This window comes from Styela clava, chromosome 12, assembly GCF_964204865.1.
Source record: "Styela clava chromosome 12, kaStyClav1.hap1.2, whole genome shotgun sequence".
Classification (NCBI taxonomy): Eukaryota; Metazoa; Chordata; class Ascidiacea; order Stolidobranchia; family Styelidae; genus Styela; species Styela clava.
Window position 1 is genome coordinate 20,437,350 of NC_135261.1, and position 18,163 is coordinate 20,455,512.

Here is an 18,163-nt window from a genome sequence, read left to right on the forward strand (position 1 = left end):
GGGGAAACTGGTTTATGTTGCCAATGACATTAAACATGACATTAAATGGCCAATTAAACATGTTTAATGTCATTGACATGTTTAATGTCATTGATGTTGCTGAAAATCTCTTGTTCTTATTTAAAAAAAATTACGACTCCCAGTGGCGATAATAAATTGCATTGAATAGAATGTCTGAATGTAGATGTAAAAGAACTGAGAGAGGCCCGAGCGAGAGAACGGAATAGCCGACGACCCCAAAATCACCAAACACAGAAGCAGGCTAAATAGATGTCTTTATTTTTTTTATTTAATAATAATTCACTTTGTGGAACCATAAAAAAAGAATAGAACCAGACAGGTATTTCTCAGAATACATAGCATTATCGCTCGTAGCCTATTCGGTTTCTTTCTGCAGACTGATTCATGAAGTCTGGGGAGTTGTACCGGTACCGGTACCGGTACCGTATTCTCGAAACTTGACTGCTCGCGATACTGGTACGGTAACGGCATACAAATTTTTCACCCTCCAGCAGTTTGAACTTGCAAACTTGACTGCATGAGCCTGTAGCTGTACCGTACCCTAATCCTGTACTCCATTAAAACAGCTGATACCGTACTGTGATAGATTGTCAGTGCTGTTATTTCTGTATTTAGTGACCGGTATCGTATCTGCTGATCTGGTTATTGTGGCAATTTGGTGTGGCTACGACAAAGAGAAATGATGATTTTGCTTGCTTAATTATATTAAAATTAATTAGAATAGGTACATTTTGTTATAAATTAAGATTCCTGTATTTTATTTTAATGATCATTCTGTCATTTATTTAGCTATATAAATACTGTCAGATTGTAGATTCTGAGATTTCAGGATTCTGGGATTGTAATTCAATTATTCTTTTGTTATCACTAGTGTGATATAAAATTTGAATTATGAAAAATTCTATCATTATTGAAAATAAAACACCCAATATTACCGTACTATTTAAAAAGCAGATAAAAATGACCATAACATACGGTATAGGCTAGGTACTGTAAAATTTCAGAGTAAACAAACCCTTTGCAAAGCAATTACAAAATTTGCGTTTAGCATCAATTTAAAAAGTAGACTAAATTATGTCCATGTTAAGTTTTTTGTATTTGCTTATTTTGTATTTATGAAAGTAACGCTGGAATTGCCCAGCATTAAATTTTTCATATCCTAATACTGCTGCACTGTAATAACTTCTTCAATAATATAAGTGTGTCGCAATGGCTGAAATGAGAAAAGACTACTTATGTGGCTATTCAACAAGTCAGTGAGTACTGGAGTAGCAGTAGCCTATAGCTGTGTAGCAAAATAATGAATATGAATATGGTGTCTGTAATGAAATAAGATATTCAATTTTCTCATGGTACAGCAACAAATTAATAGCATATTGTATTAAATATACATTTGAAAGTGTCACAAAATTAATTATATATGCCTTTGATAACTTGAAAAGTTTGATGTTTTATTCTTCCATGAATATGGATGCCGATCTTCCCATCAATGGCCAAAATGGGAGCGGAAATCAAGATGATCAACACGTGAGTATATTTCAATACTTTATTAATATAGAAAATGGAACAGACCCATTTCAAAGTATATTTGAATAGTAAATCATTTGGTTTTCGCAACCACTGATAATATTCATTTAAAATGTTGTAGTTTACTGTGGATATTAGTTCTGTATTTTTTTCTGTAAACACTGCATGCAGTTGGAAAAATAACAAAAACATCATTCATTTCAATTTATCCCCTTCCCAATTTGCTAAACAACAAGTAAAGATAGAACTAGATGAGTGATATTTTGTTGAATAAATAAAGTTCTGTCCATTTTCACAGATTGTTTTGTTTAATTTTAGGTTGAATTAAAATCAGGATATACAATGCCAGGAATACTTCACTTCATTCAGCATGAGTGGTCCAAGTTTGAAATGGACAGAGCACAGTGGGAAGTGGAAAAGGCAGAACTACAAGTATAAATGAATCCTTGTTATGCTGTACTCAAGAAACATCTCAAGATTTATTGACATTGTTATACCAGACATACAGCGACTGTAGTATTGATACTGACTGACATTAATTAAATTTGGACTGATATCTAGCGGTATTCATGGCTGTGAAATGCAGTGCATTTTTCACTCCTCTTACTCTATGAAATTATAAATTTGAACTCGAATCATTTTGAAAATATGACTCCAGTTAAAAAACATGCCAAACTATGGCTCCACATCCCCGCTTGGTAATAGTGGTCACAACTGGGGCAAGGTCATTTATCCCATTTGGAAGTCTCATCTATGCTTTATCTCCAGATATGTTTATTGAATACACATTGTTGATTCAACCAGATATGTCCTAACTAATCACCTTTTGATAACAATGTTATAGAATGTAAAATGTTGATAATTGTTATGTTTTTAGGCTCGTATTGCATTTTTGCAAGGAGAAAGAAAGGGCCAAGAAAATCTGAAACGTGATCTGGTCAGGCGTATCAAAATGCTAGAGTTTGCACTGAAACAAGAAAGGTTGAAAAAAATTCTTTTATTGCATTCAATGATTTTATTTTTTCATATTTCAACTAATTTTTAAATAATTTATTTTCATAAATTCAATTGATCTGTTATAATACTTGTCACTTCAATGGACTAAATCAATTTTTACCTCTTTAATAAAGTGCACAAATTATTAGTAACGTTTTAAATTAATAGTAAGATTTCGTGAACACTGATCAATTTTTATGTGCAACTTTGCTAATCTAATTCCTCATTTAAAAAAGTAAAGAGTAGACGAAGTAGGGAGTAGCATAGCATCTTTGTCCTTAATGTTTCTTCATAAGTTCTTGCTTTGTAAGAAAGTTTCTATTAGCTATTCTCACGAGCCTGTACATATTTACTGTAAGAGCCTTAATATTTAATACATGCATCTTTCTTTCTTTCTTTAAAAATATGTTTTTTCAAACAATTTGTAACATGTTCTGATACATTTAGAGCAAAGTTACATAAACACAAGTTTGGTAGTGATGGACCAGAGGACGATAGCTTGAATGAATCAACAGGTAAATTCAATAATTTCTCACAAACCAACCATATTTATAGCCTATATAACGGCCTGATATCAGTGTCCTCGTATCAATCTTTAATATTAGTTTCATTCCGGGTCAGTAAATCTGTAACAATATTGCAATATTCAGTCCATTCCGTTCATTTTGATATTGGTCATTTTGCCTCTTCCTGTAAATCACATGGGCAAACAATATTTTTGATGAATATAATTATCTATCTACGGATAAAGTGTGTGTCAAAAGTTCCAGTTACCCCTATTGGTCTTTCAATAATAGCCTGACTGCAAATTTGTATTTGTTGGATGTTGTTGTACATATGTGGATATGAACATCAAATATGAATTTAATACATTCCATTCATTTGTCATAGTATGGCCTCTCACACAAATAATAACGATTTTGGTATTCTTGTGAATCTGTGATCTCTATCAAAGAGAAATTGCTAACATCATAGATATCAACCTTTTTGGTTCTTTTTATTTTTGATCTTTTTTTTTTTGAGTTTTGTACTACCATTGTTAGGAATTATTATAATTATGCCATTTTATATTGTGTTCTTCAGATCTTTTGTCATGATTTGTGTGATTGAGTGGAATACTATTTTAATTTTTCTTTCAACTTCCACCAGACATCACTGATTTTAACCATTTGTATTTCAGAATTTAAGCTTGGTGAAGAAATCTCACAAGGTAATACGCAGATGTCATGGAGACAAGGAAGACAACTTTTAAGACAGTAAGTTTGTTATATCAATATATTTGTTTCATTGAAATGTCTTGCTTACCCAATTGGTATTGATATGAAAACAATAGAAGATCAACACTCATTATATATGACAGGAAGTACTCTTTTGGTAATAGATTTCAACAGGCATGTGCGTATGCTTTTCATTGAATACAAGCTATATTTATATAAATAGCATAAAGGGGGTAAAATAATGAACCCACTCAAGTACTGCTGATTGGAAAAAATTAAAAGCAAAAAATAGCATGGTAACGACACCGTTAATTAACTGCTAAAACATTTATAGGAAATGGTATCGTTCTAGTAGTACAGTGCTTATTAACCTGGGTTCGGTGGAGCTGTCCCAGGGGTTTGACGAAGGTGCATTGAAAAAATTTTTCACCATGTGGTCATTTCATTACCCAGTTTTCACTTACCGGTATGTGAAAATTATTATATTCCACGCAGACAGGCTCGCAAAGGTTGAGAAACACTGGTCTAGTAGGTGAAAAATGGATAGGCTATGATTTTATTACAACAGAAACAGGGCAACCAGATACTAACAGAGGGTACTAGGCTAAAACTGTATTGAACTGCAAGTCTTTTCTCATTCTTAGACACAAACAGTTTCAAAAAAAAATATCTTCAGATTTATGCAATGTGAGGTTAACTTCAATTAAGCAAGCGATTTTAAATTCAACTTAATCAAAAGATTCATGGAATGGTCATATGACAGCTGTTATTCCATAATACCAGCTCTAGAGATAATCTTAAAATTATATCATATTATGATGACTTCCACACAATTTCTGTCAGTCCTCACATGTATCTTTGAACTTCAATGATCCTTCAGGTTCTTTACATTGACCTACTTTCTTTCACTCAGACCAAGGGCTAAATTGTTCAAGTGTCCACTCAATGCCTGTTCATATGATGTGAATGTACAATGTACTCCCATATTTCCCTTAAAATGTCAATAAAGTAATGCATTGTGTACCTGATCGCTGTTATTTCAATGTTATTTTATATAGAGTGCAAGTGAAAGAAGTAGGCTTACTATTAATAATATTTTTTACTGCATTTAGGTATCTTCAAGAAGTTGGTTATAGTGATACAATATTAGACGTGAGATCACAAAGAGTACGAGCATTACTTGGTAAAAGTTATGAGGTTGCTTCACCCGGTGCTCAAAACAAAAGCAAAATTGTAAATGGAATCTCAGAGAAAGATAACAATGTTTCTGTCAAGTATGTTTTTTTTCTATATGTGTTATTCTATTAAGCACTGTTCAAACACTGGTTTTGTTTTCTATTTTGTTTATTTAAACTAAAAATTTTCTCGAGTGAAGTTGCATGATCACTGATAGTGATAGCCGAGGTGCACTTAGATGCTAATAACTACATGTGTAGTTGTTATTAGAAAGAATATATTTCGGACCGTGCAATTTTCTCGAAGATATTTGAATTGAATGAAACCTCTAGTCATTTTTAACAATGCAAAATTGATCATTCTGTAAAGTGTAAACCATGCTTTCATGATTCTACGAATCGAAATCGAAAAATTTATACGAACGAATACCATGGTCACAGAATATGGATATTGAGTACCACACACACGTGTGAGCCACGGAAATGAACCTATAATGAAATAAATGGAACATTATGGAGCTATTTTTTTTTCTCATATTGTGCGACTTTGATTGCTCGAAATAATAATTCTTCAAATGAACGTATTCTGAATTATTTCGATAATCAAGATTTGAAATTTCTGGAATAAATTAAATCTTGAATCGATTCAATTAGCAGAGTCATTCTTGATCTTGACTATACATGAACCATTTTTTGTTAAGAATATTTCAATATTCTCTCTCTTTCTGGATTTACACAGCCCTTCTGAAGCAGACATAATGACCAACTTCGATTTTTTGACTGGATCGCTACATGATGAGATGGGCGATGACGATGATAATGATTCTGATCAAATAGACTCTGGAGCAGGAGACCGACAAAAATTATCCAGAATCAAAAATGTATCTGTTTATTATTTCTTTACAAGTTTATAGACCAGTAAATTTTGAAAGCAATCCTATATCTGCAAATTGGACACGTTATTTATTATGCATGTCAATATGTGTTTCAAGTACGCATACTTTTAAAGAAATTGTAATTCACGTCAAAGACGACCAATTTCCTTGTTAATAGGAGTGTTTTCATGCAAAAGGATAAAACAGGGGTGGGCACGGTTTTTGAATCAGGGGCTAAAAATTTTGCCCACTTGGACTGGCGGACAAAGTGGGACATAGAAAAAAGTAACATTTTATGAACAATATTTACAGTATTACAAAGCAAAGGTGGAAAAAATGCGTCTCATGCCATAACTATTTTTAACTAAAAATCTCAACAAATTCCAAGAGCTATTTTTAGCTAAAACATCAAGATTTGATTTCAGTTTGGCTGTGGCAGCATCGGGTGGGCCGGATTGAATTACTCAACGGGCCGTACTTTGCCCGTGTCTGGGATAGAATATACTTTGTGTCTTTCATGCCTACTTATTATTCAATTTCCGAAGCTGAGTTATAATATTATTGTTAGCTTGTCGATGATGATGATGATGATAATGACGATGATGATGAAGACCGATTTCCAGAAGACCTAGAATGTGATATAACTGAAACTGATTCTGCACTTGCTGAGTTTGATTTTTTATCTGCCACCGAAGGAAATGATGCTGGTATGTTATTTAATTAGATGTGAACTAGGTACATACCATGCTAATTGTAAATCACAGAAAATTTACTTAAGATTTTTAAATATTTCGCATAGAATGAGTGTGAACCAATCAATGCCGACTAACTGGAAATGTTAAAGTGATTTTTTCATTTTCGAACAATACTTGGTCAATCAGAATTTATTGGTTATTATTAAAACACTTCCTGTGTAGTGTATACTTTTCGGTACTCTCGTTGTGTATGTACCAGGTTATGGTTAGGCCATAATTTTATTCCTTATTTTAGTTTTACTACGAGTTCAAGGACTGTCTGTGTTAGCCAAGTGAATATACCCCCTGTCCATGGCTTTCTGTCCCTTATTTCCCATATTTGTACACTCTTCTGGAGCGCCTACTGTTTTACATCAAACAATTTTTTTTACAGTGGACTCTGGGCTGTTGGTATGGCAAGTTGATAGAAACAAGCTTAATGCCAAAAAAGAAAAATTTAAAGAGGAGAAAAAACAGTCTAAGAAAAAGGGGCTCAATCGTAAGTCGTAAAAAAAATGAATATATTTTTAGCATTTATTTCAAAATCGTATACTCAAGAAGGTGATTCTACCAAGATCATACATTGTATCTCAGAGTAAGTAATCAGTGATTTGGCTTTTATGTATATGTAAAAATAGTTTAATTAGTCCTGCTAAGTGCTATGTATTAGAGTTGTACCGATACCACTTTTGTCGCCGATACCGATACGCCGATACTACAAAAATGTCGATATTACCAATATTCCGATACCGATACTATGTAATTATTACCTAATTAGGTGTGCTGTGTAGGGCAGACGGGTTAAAACAATAGTCTATGAGCGTTGTTAATAGTACACATTATTTCAGATCGAAAAAAGATATATCACAAAATATGAAATTGATGTTTGGTATCCATATGTTTTAACTGATTAAGATACATTGTACAGTAACGCTAGTAATCTCGGTGTTCAATTAGAAAACTCATAAGCCGGGATGTTTAACTTGAATTTAATGTGAATATCGCAACATTCGAATATCGTTATTCAAGTTCAAAAGAATATTGAATATCACCTACACATTCTAGCTCTGCCGTCCTACGTTCAAATTAAAAGCATTTTACTAATATTTTATTACGTGGCTAATCGTAATCGTCGACGCAATAAGTCAAAGCCAACATGAAAGAATATCAATCAGCACCGACAATAAGAAAGCCTACTATCTATAAATAACCATCGAGGATGTTTTTTTACTTTACTATTTTATAATATTTTACAATTGCTATCATATATTTTGAGACAGTCTAGGGCTAGACGGTCATGTCAATATACATCGGTACATCTCTACTATGTACAAGTACTACTATGTACTCGTATCCATGATCCACGAATGTAAATAAAAAATTTCCAGTTGGATTAAATATTGATTGCACAAGAATAGCTTTGAAGCCCAACCTTCAAACTGACTGTCCAACTGAGCCCGAATTGATAATTGTTTTCGCTTTTGTATCACAAAATGGTCACAACTTGTTTCATTTTATCAGGGCCAGTCAAGAAAGATCTTCAAAGTATGTTGGAAACACTGCAAGGATCATCAGATGGATTACCCCCATCTCGTCTATCCTCTGATATTGATATGAAAAATGAGGAAGGTATCGAAAATATTTTTTTCTCTTTGTATTTCATATCAATTCTAATGTAAATTTGAAAATTGTGCTTTTATTGAGAAATAATATTATTCATAGGCAACTTTTTTTCAAATTTTTGAAATCATGTGTATTGGTGATATTTTCTGTATGATCAAAATACTGAAACTCAATATAGTTCTTCTAACTGAATAGAATATTTCACTCCTGGATGAGTTCCCAAACAATCACACTTTGGTCCTTAGAACATGAATGTGAATGTGGATTTGAATGCCTTTATTTCAAGCCTGTATATGTCAGAACAAGCCGTTTGACCATATGACTTACCTTACGTAATGTCATTGAGCTTTTCGTTGTCACAAACATCCCAGTATTTATAAACTATACGTGACATACAGGAAAATTAGATGGGTTCCTCACTAGAAACGAATCTCCCTCAAAAGTATATGGTTGACTCAGATTCACCTGATATGTAAAATTAAGGAAAGAAATTTCACATTTTGGTGATTGTTGTTGAGGACTCTACTATTAGCCATTGGTTGCCACTTGGTCCTATATTGGTATACTTCACTAGTAATTAGTATTATAAATGATGTAAAAGATTTTTGAGACTGCAATCCAAGTCCAACTGAAAACGAAATTCTCATTTTTAGAATCTCGAAATGCAGGAAACAGATGTTTTTGTAACATGCAAAATGTTTAGTGTTTTATTGACTCAATACTGCATTTCGCATAGAGAATTGAGGTTTTCCTGACATTTGTATTACAGTACCTCTGGCGTTTTGTATGTGGATACATATACATTTCCAATTTGTTTTATCTGACCGTTTAGGATCATCTGTGGCACGAGCTGATTATGAACAAGAGACGAACGTAATTTCACTCATTAAATATAGAAAAAAATGCACACAACATTTTCAATACTTATAATAAAAATATTCATGTATTCTCTTCAGAATCATTACCATTTTCAGTAGGTGGATCACGTAATGTGCTGGGTGAAGAATCTGATGCTTTGAGACTTGGTGAACTTGCTGGATTAACAGTTGCGAACGAAGCTGATCCTTTAACATATGATGTGAGATTTGTCCCTAATTTGTTAAATTGGGTGATAGTGACTAAAATATGTCTCTCAGCAAAACTTAGGAATCTTGCAGCTAAGTGGCCAAAGGTTTAGAAACTAAGTCTTCTGAATGAATTTTCATGCAATTCAGATTACCCAACATATTACTGACTGACCAACTTCTAATATTGTTAAAGCATAATATGAGTGGAAAATTTTCTATATTTTGATTTTACTCCTTTCTACTTAGATATCTTCAACTAAAGATTCTTTCAGAAAAACATGGACACCTAAGTTCACATTGAGAAGGTCAATTCGTTTCTTCATTCGTCAGCCGTTGTAGTTCCATTGAGTGGAACCAAGTATTTCTAGAACTAACAAAATCTTATGTTTTGCCTGTTAACTAATAAGTCAGCCTATTCTCAGCAATCAGTTTGTACGCTCTAAAGAACGTAACTGGCATGAATCGCACTTCAGGTCATTAAAAAGAGGTATTAGTTGTGTGTCCTGCTGTGTTTGAGTCTCTTAAATATAAATTGGGATTGGCTATGCGAAAAAAAAAACACTCGAAGACCGTGTTGTGGTAACAAGTTATTAGACCTTGAATATATTTATTGCTATGTATGTGCATGGCTTCGATATTCATCATTGTAATCACAATATTTGACTAAGTCTGGCCATGAAAAATTCAATTAATATAGATAGGCTCAATAGTTAGTGTCAGGATTTGATTAGATTCTGATGCAAATATGAAGTTCTCAGAATTACAAATTAAATATTTTTATCTACAGTCACTTTGATGGAGTTCGCGACATAGCTTTCTTACCAGTTGACTCTGCAGTCATAACTGCTTCAGAAGACAACACTTTGAAATTATGGAATTTAAGTAAAACCTTGCCAAGTAAAAAATCTCAAGCTCTTGATGTGGAACCTATATATAGTTTCAGGGGGCATATGTAAGTTCCAACTTCTCTTTATTTTGTCATGGCTGTTTGTATCTGAATTTTTATGATTTCTGGACAAGATATTGAACTAAAATTTCAATATGCAATGCTTGTCATCAGAAACTATACATAATTTGAAATGATAGTGTTATATTTATTATATCTTTGCATAACAAATAATGTTTTGTCTGTGTCAAATTTTTAAAGAGTTCTGCTTTGTGGGATTTTCTTTTCTACGAAACTGTAAACAAATTGACAAGATATCCATTGTCCATTGTAAACTGTCCATTTTACTTTCAGTGGTGCAGTACTCTCTCTAGCCATAGACAATGAAGGTGCTATGTGTTACAGTGGAGGTGTTGACTCAAGTATTAGAACATGGACCATTCCAAGCCGACACATCGATGCTTATGATTCCTATGGTTTGATATTTACATGTTCATAATCGAAAAAAAAAAAATTGCAAATTGCATCGCTAAGCATGGTGTAAACAGGAAATCTGTACGTTATATAAAGTTATCGTTCGAGAAGTTATAAAACATAATTATGAATTAGCGTATCGTTGCTTTTGGTTTTGTCAAAGTGATTTAACTTCGGTAATATTGAATATTTTCATACCTGTATATTACCTAGATCAGGGCTTCCCAAACTTTTGAGATCGCGGCCCCTCGAAATATGCATTTTTAATATTTTATTGACACAGCTAATTCTCAACTTTTAGTAGGCCTACTCAATAACAAAAACAAGCACATATTTACTCAGGTTAATGGGTGCAAATACTTTTTGCTGCATAACAAGTTCAGCCATGGCTCAATGTTTGTTTATTCAGGCCTAAATGATGAATTACGATGTCTGGCAACCGATATCATCAACCGATATTATCTTATTGATCAAATTTAGCATAAGGCAGCGATTTGTGCGACGCTAAATTATCAGGGAAACTCGCGGCGCACCTACACAAAAAATATGCTGCCTCATAAAAAAAAAAATTTGTCGTCGTTATTGTGTACCCTATGTCTTTTAAGTTTTATAAACATGTAGGCCTAATGAATAGAGGCAAAGGTTAACTTTGATTTCTTATCCCTGCCTGGTTTTTTCTTAAAATGCTAAAAAATCACCCATGTTCGATAATCTCGGTTCAGCAAATGAATAAAGTGCAGCCTACGAAATTGCAGCTCTTCTGTTACGCAACAATAGACCCTAAGTAACAGAAAGTGAACAACATAGAATGGTAAAATGAATTTGATTCATAAACACATCATTTGCAATAATGAGAAAATGAATGCAAAATCCGAAAATGAGACTGAACCTGAATTTTAAAAGTACAACAGATAGAGTACTTTGTGTAAATTTGATGTTCTCTTTGCGGCCCCTAAAATTCGTTTCGCGGCCCCTTCGAGGGCCGCGGCCCCTAGTTTGGGAAGCCCTGACCTAGATGACACAACAATTTGTAGTTTGTACGTAAATATTATAATCACATACAGCTAGATAAACTATATTTGGATTAGACTTGAAAATTGTCCATTTGCATGGAATTGTGCACTTTTCAAATTGAATTGATAGTGTAAATCATCTGTGTATGTGTGAATTGATTTATTCTAACTTTTATATTTAAATTTTGCAGTCTCTTCTGTGACGGGAAAAGTGTTAGTTGGACATACAGACGCTGTTTGGAGTTTGTCATACTGTGGTACAAGGTGCCATTTATTGTCATCTTCTGCTGATACAACAGTAAGGTTGTGGAATCCTCAATCCACTGACCCATTGATCAGAACTTTTGCTGCTCCTGGTATGGTATTTCTCATTTGTTTTGGTTAAGTTAGTAATAGGGCCTTGTAGTTTAGTAAAGTGTTAAACAGTGTCTTGTTATGCATAAACAGAAATATACAACTGAAATGTGCAGCACATACTGGCAAATTTGCAAATTCAATTTGCCAACCGTTACAATGTTCTCTGTTTATATGTTCTTTTTCTAGTTTTCTTTTTGTTTACTAAGTCAATTAATCTTAAGTTTCTCGTGTTTTCTCATTCTATTATATCTTTATCATCGTATATGTGTGAGTGTGTAAATTAATTAATGTAAAACTGTTAGGTGAGTAGATGCTTACCACTCCTTCTTGGCAGAATCTTCTAATTTAAATTCTCTTCGCTTCACACGTTACCCAAATTCTTGTTTGCTCTACTGATTCTTTAATTAGTTTTTATTTATTTGTTTTTATCAATTATTTTATCTTCTGTTATGCTGAGTGATTATGGAGTCGAAATAAACTTATGCTAATAATAATATTTTTTAAATATCAATTTATACTTCACATTTATATTTATGATTTTCACAGGTGGTTCTACACCTACATCTGCTCAATTTATTTGTTGTGATCCAAGTCAAGCGGTCGTGTCACATTCTGATGGAAAAATACTTATTTATGATTTGGAAACAGGACAAGTACCAACTACTCTGGCAGAGTCGGATGATTGTAAGTTGAAATTGGTATTAAATAAATTAATCGCTTTGTTCATATAGGTTCATTTTCTTATGTAGACGCAAAATGGGACTACTCTACGTCTCGTATTCAAAAATTTGCCAACTTTTAATCCATTCCAGTTTAACAATTCTAACTACCGGTAGTATATCCCAGGGTTACTCAACTGGCAGACCGCGGTCCGAATCCGCTCCTTTCGAGTATTTGATTCAGACCGCACCTGATTCTTCATTATGAATCATTAGCCCCACTTTTGAAGTTTCCTTTTATAAAATGACTTTTATAGATTTGAATATTTATGAAAAGAACTATAACACAATAATAAACAATCTTGATTAGCTAAGAAATCATAGCCGGTCGAGGAAGCGTGCGTTTAAGGATGCCAAAATACAATTTCTGGAAAGACCGAACCCAGATAATTTTGTAGTTTTGTATGCGGAAATTTGGTAAAAATAGTTCAGTAGCCCTGGTATATACAATTGTCATTCTCTCATTGTAACTAGTAAAAGAAAATATTTATCAATTCCGTCATCTCACTTAAGGAGGGAATATTTTGAGTGGGTATTATGAACCATGTTCAGTGTGATGAAATAAGTTAATATCCCCATATATTTCCACAAAAAGCTTTGATTCAAAATTTCAGAATACTTTGAGAAAATTTTTCGTGGTGTGTTTATCAAATTCTTAAGGAAATTTAATAAAACGGGTTGATTGAACATGAATCCTCTTCCGCAGTAGAGTGAAAAGAGTACACAATTTTTATATTAACTTGATAAATGTTGCCCCATGTTCAAAATACCACTGAGGTTTGTTCATGTTCAGATTTCCGAACTTTGAGTTAAAAAATACTAAATATATCTGATCAATTGATTCTTCACATTTTTGGTTTCGGGTACTGTCAACAAAAGTATTTTAAGTTTTGATTTTAATTTCTTTTTATACTAAAAGGATATGTGTCTATATTAGTTATAATTTCAGTTTTGAATTTTCTCCATATCATCTAGAAATTGTGATGTAACGTGCAGCTATACAAAACTTGTTTTAATATTTACAGCTTATGTCAATTGTGTCGCAAGTCATCCAACAATGCCAATTTCTATCTCAGCACACAATGACAGACACATACGATTTTATGACAATAATTCAGGTATACATCATGTCAGTCTATGGAGTTTTTTCATCAAATGATATAGTAATTAGACAATATACTAGATTGAAATGTTCTTTTTTTTATAAAAAAACGTTTTTTTATTTTCATTGAAAAAAATTATTAATATTTAATGCTATTTGACTTGACTATTTTAAGGTAAACCAATACATTCGATGGTTGCTCATCTAGATGCAGTAACAAGTTTAGCTGTGGATCCTAATGGACTGTATTTGCTCTCTGGAAGTGAGTGTTTTATGGTTTTATTTTGAGGGCAGCAGATGTGCTAACGCTGCTCTCACTCTTGTTTTGTCCGATCAGTTTTTCTGATGGGAAACAAAAATTGTCAGCAAACTCTTGATGAATATCGCCAGTCTGTTGTATGGTTTTTTTCATATATTGAGTCAGGTCTGACAACTTTAACCATCACTGAACCCCTTTGTTGCGCAATAATGCCCAGTTATTTCATCACACATTCGGTTTGGATTATTAATTTAAACTTAGTAGTTGCAAACATGTGAGACTTTTTTTTCTTCTAACAAAAGTTGAATTTTATTTTTGTGTTAGTTTCCCAGGCATCCCTAGTATAACAAATCATGGACTAGTTTTGATATTAATGTTTTTCAGGTCATGATTGTTCTATACGTCTATGGAATCTTGACAGCAAGACTTGTATTCAAGAGCTGACATCTCACAGAAAAAAATTTGACGAATCAATTTACTCTGTTGCATTCCATCCATCTGCTTCATACATAGGCAGTGCTGGTGCAGATGCTTTGGCTAAAGTCTTTATATGAGAGGTGTTTTTCTGAAGATCAAACCTGGATAGGCACAGTACTACGACAAAGTAGTTTCACCATGATTGATTAAATATCTTTTCAAATATCCAGTTGATTCCTGTAAGTGGAATCATCAAATGTGACGGTGTCACATGCTTAACCCATCTTTCGTGTTTGAGAAAATACATTGTAGGCAGTGAAATTGACTGGAAGTTAAAGTTTTACAACTCAAGTATTCTAATAAATATTGTGCTTTATTGAAAGAAATATAATCATTTATTTTAAGGTTGGTCCTAATTAGTTTCATTATCTTTTTGGTGACAATCTATTATTTTTGCTTTGAACAAATCAAAATTTATTTTGTAAATTTGAAAATACAAGATGGCAGCCCTCAAGATGAATGATTAAAATGCATTTACATACTTTTATGCCACTTAGCATGAAGGTGATTTTTTTCACTTTTTTGATATGATATTTTGTTTCATTGTTTTTACTCACAAAAAATTTGATGTTAAACATTGTATGGTAAGAGACGTTGTGAAGTACATTTGTTTTGTAATGTTTGTGTACAAATAATGTTCTTTCTATTTTTCATAATTGAACAGTTCGGGAAAAGTACCCATTATAATCGAGTAAAAGCTGTGTTAACCGGAATTAATGTTTTTTCTTCGGTCATATGTAATCAAATCAGCCAAATATGACCTGAACTAATTGTTGATGGTTGCTTGCACTCTTAAATTTGACCACTTTTCGTCTGTAATATTTCGAATATATCCCCGTGGGCTATGACTGTGTTAATTTAAAAAGACGCATTTTGAAAAGCTGAGGAATTGTGTTTATTTTAATTCAACTTCAGTAACTTTTTATTGAAAATATCTAGTTAATGTTGATTAATACAGTCATTCACTGATGTTGATTTTTCATGTTTAAATTGAAATTTGATGTGAAATACCTAAATTTAGACTCTTGCTGAACATTTTGTCATTTAACGGGCTGGCTAAACTTCTTTGGGATATTTGATTTTAGCTCAAAATGAATAACTTTTTGTTTTGAGTGTTTCAAAAATTCTTTAATTGTCGTTATTGGTATTGCTCTTTTTTATTTTGTCACATATCAAGTGTTTTGATCATTTACATTTTGTGATGACAGACAGTACAAATAAAATTTTGTGAAAGATATTGTTTTTGCCCCTTACAGCATGTGCAAAAAATACAATACACCAAAGGTCAAAATTATAGCTTAAAAAACCTAAATTAACTAGGAGAAATATCTGAATGTTAAGCGATGTAAATTTCGAATAAAAAGTTCAGAATATGCCTTCCATGGATATTCACGATACTATATTCCATCTAACCCAGGTGCAAAATCTTTTTTTCTCATGCTCCCTTTCATGTTGCAGCAATATGCAGTGATTTCAAGCTTTGGAAACCTTGGCGTAACACAATTATGCTCTCATAGGATGCTATATTGATATATTTGACATTAAAAGTGTTTGATCTTAATGAAGATTAAGTATTGACCACTGATGATTATAAATTTATGTTAAAATCCATTTATTATTCACTGTTATGTTGGTTAAAAAGCGGCTGAGATTGGAATACATAGCACGAAAGTCTACACATAAAATCAACGGCCAAAAGTAGTGTGAAGATGGCAAGTAATTATCTTGAGTTAGGATAAATAAATTTATATATATATATATTGAAGATAATATATGTGTACATGAATGGTGGAGGAAGCTGTATCATGTGAACCATGTGGTGTGCAGCAGTTATCTGCCACATTTTCATCACCACAACCCTTGCATTTTAGCAGCATTTTGTAATTATGGTATGTCTACCCTTTTTTCTAGATATATTTGGGGATTGTCTTTAGAGCGATTCGTCGGTATCATCATCTCATAGTAAAATAATGACAATATCAGTCTATTCCTCATGTCAGTCCTTTATTTTGTGCACATGCCTTGTGTAAAGTTTAGGTGCAGTGACGTACTGGTAGCTGCGCAATGGCAACCGACGTCGTTCGTGGACATGTACGGTACCGAAGGCACTTTGTTAATGTATGTCGTTACAGCTTGTATCAGTTATCGACAGAAATTGGATTGACCGGAACTGGGACCATCCAAACTTGTAATATATCAAGTTTTGAGAGAATCGAATGAATACTTCTTACTTTTAGTATGAAACCTTAATGGAACTGAATAGGGGTCGAAATTATATGAACCTTGTTGCCTTGCTTGGCAATGTAGATGTTGGCGTGGTGTAATTTTTTTTTTTTGTGAATGTTTTTAGTGAATGAATACATTATCATTATTGAAGTTATCTATGCGTTATGGAGTTGGGGAATCGCCGCATTTGCTTCTTGTTTATTCATTAGGTTGGCAAAGTTATTTCATTGTGCCTCTCATAATTCGCTATTGCATGACCAAAGTTGGATCATTCTCAATGCAGATGCGAAAGGCAAATTTAAACCTGATTAGATTCCAAAAACAGACGCTACGTCAACAAATAGTTTAACTTTAAAGCTATAGATTTTATCATTATCCCGGCGTCGTTGATGACAATATCGTTCAGTTTAGGTTGACGGTATTAATTTATAATCAAAAGATCATAACAGCCGACATGAAGAAATATCTAAATCAGCGCCAACTCGAAAAATAAAACACGATTGCCGGTCTTAATTTTTCATCATCAGCGGATGGAAATCATATTCATTCATTTGATTATGACGATAATCGTTCAATAACATTTGCGTTTTTCTGAATCAACGAATGGTTGTGTGAGCAAAATAATAATTGAAGCTCGTGGTAGACGCCCAGCAACTATCTGCCATCGCACTGGCCCGTTTGTTCCCCGCGGGTACGTGCAATGTGTCTCAGTTTCAGTTGCTAGAGAATTTCAGTGAGAAGACGATGATACTTGTAACAGTTAAAACAGAAGAAAATGAAATAAAAATAGGAAAGCAAAATAAAAAGTTAGAGTAAATTCTGATTTGAATTTCCTGTGCGTGTGCTCATTACCGTGCATTAGGTTCTCTCTCTGAGTCTCATCTGTCAACTTTCAACGCCTCCTCCGACAGCCGTCCTCTCCACAGTTCTTGCTTAGCTTAGCCTAGTGGGCCAACGCCAAAGGAAAACAAACATACCGTTCGTAGTTTTTATTCGTTATTTCTCTGATTTTTCTTCTTTTTCAGAATTGATAATAACAAAACCCTACCCACAACAACGTTAAACCACAGTGTCAGGTGTGATTTCAAGTAATACCTGTCACGAAAGAATGTTATTGTAAGCGATATTACCAAACCAAACACTGGAAAAGATAACGAATATACCACGTTATTTCTCGGGAAGCAATTTTAAAATAAATAAAGGCTTTATATATCTTCCTTAAAAGACTGAACCGTAAACTCTACTTTTAAGTATATATATATTTAAAGTGAATAAACTCGCTATGTTTTAATCGCTTTTGGGTTTTTACATGTAATAGTTAGATTGGCGACAACCCATGGGTTTAGAGTCTTAGACGACGATGAGACACCGTAAGCTTAGGCCCTATTCCAGTGGTTCTCAATCGGGGGCCGGTG

General features: G+C 33.2%; 1 protein-coding gene across 1 annotated transcript; it reads left to right on the forward strand.

Annotated features, from left to right (window-relative positions):
* Positions 1-1,368: 1,368 nt before the first annotated feature.
* On the forward strand, positions 1,369-16,282 carry LOC120329585 (striatin-3-like). Its single transcript, XM_039396240.2, has 19 exons — positions 1,369-1,548; positions 1,867-1,980; positions 2,426-2,529; positions 2,992-3,059; positions 3,725-3,800; positions 4,874-5,035; positions 5,676-5,817; positions 6,380-6,518; positions 6,940-7,044; positions 8,067-8,174; positions 9,125-9,246; positions 9,482-9,540; positions 10,023-10,187; positions 10,476-10,597; positions 11,800-11,964; positions 12,512-12,649; positions 13,710-13,802; positions 13,962-14,048; positions 14,430-16,282. Exons 1-19 carry the CDS (start codon positions 1,468-1,470, stop codon positions 14,597-14,599), a joined length of 2,220 nt encoding a protein of 739 aa, XP_039252174.2. The 5' UTR covers positions 1,369-1,467; the 3' UTR covers positions 14,600-16,282.
* Positions 16,283-18,163: the final 1,881 nt, after the last annotated feature.

Coding starts and splice junctions, on each gene's coding strand:
- LOC120329585 (XM_039396240.2), top strand. CDS start 1,468: ATGTTTTATTCTTCCATGAATATGGATGCCGATCTTCCCATCAATGGC. Junction 9,247..9,481: donor CTGATCCTTTAACATATGAT/GTGAGATTTGTC, acceptor CTTTCTACTTAG/ATATCTTCAACTAAAGATTC. Junction 13,803..13,961: donor ATTTTATGACAATAATTCAG/GTATACATCATG, acceptor GACTATTTTAAG/GTAAACCAATACATTCGATG.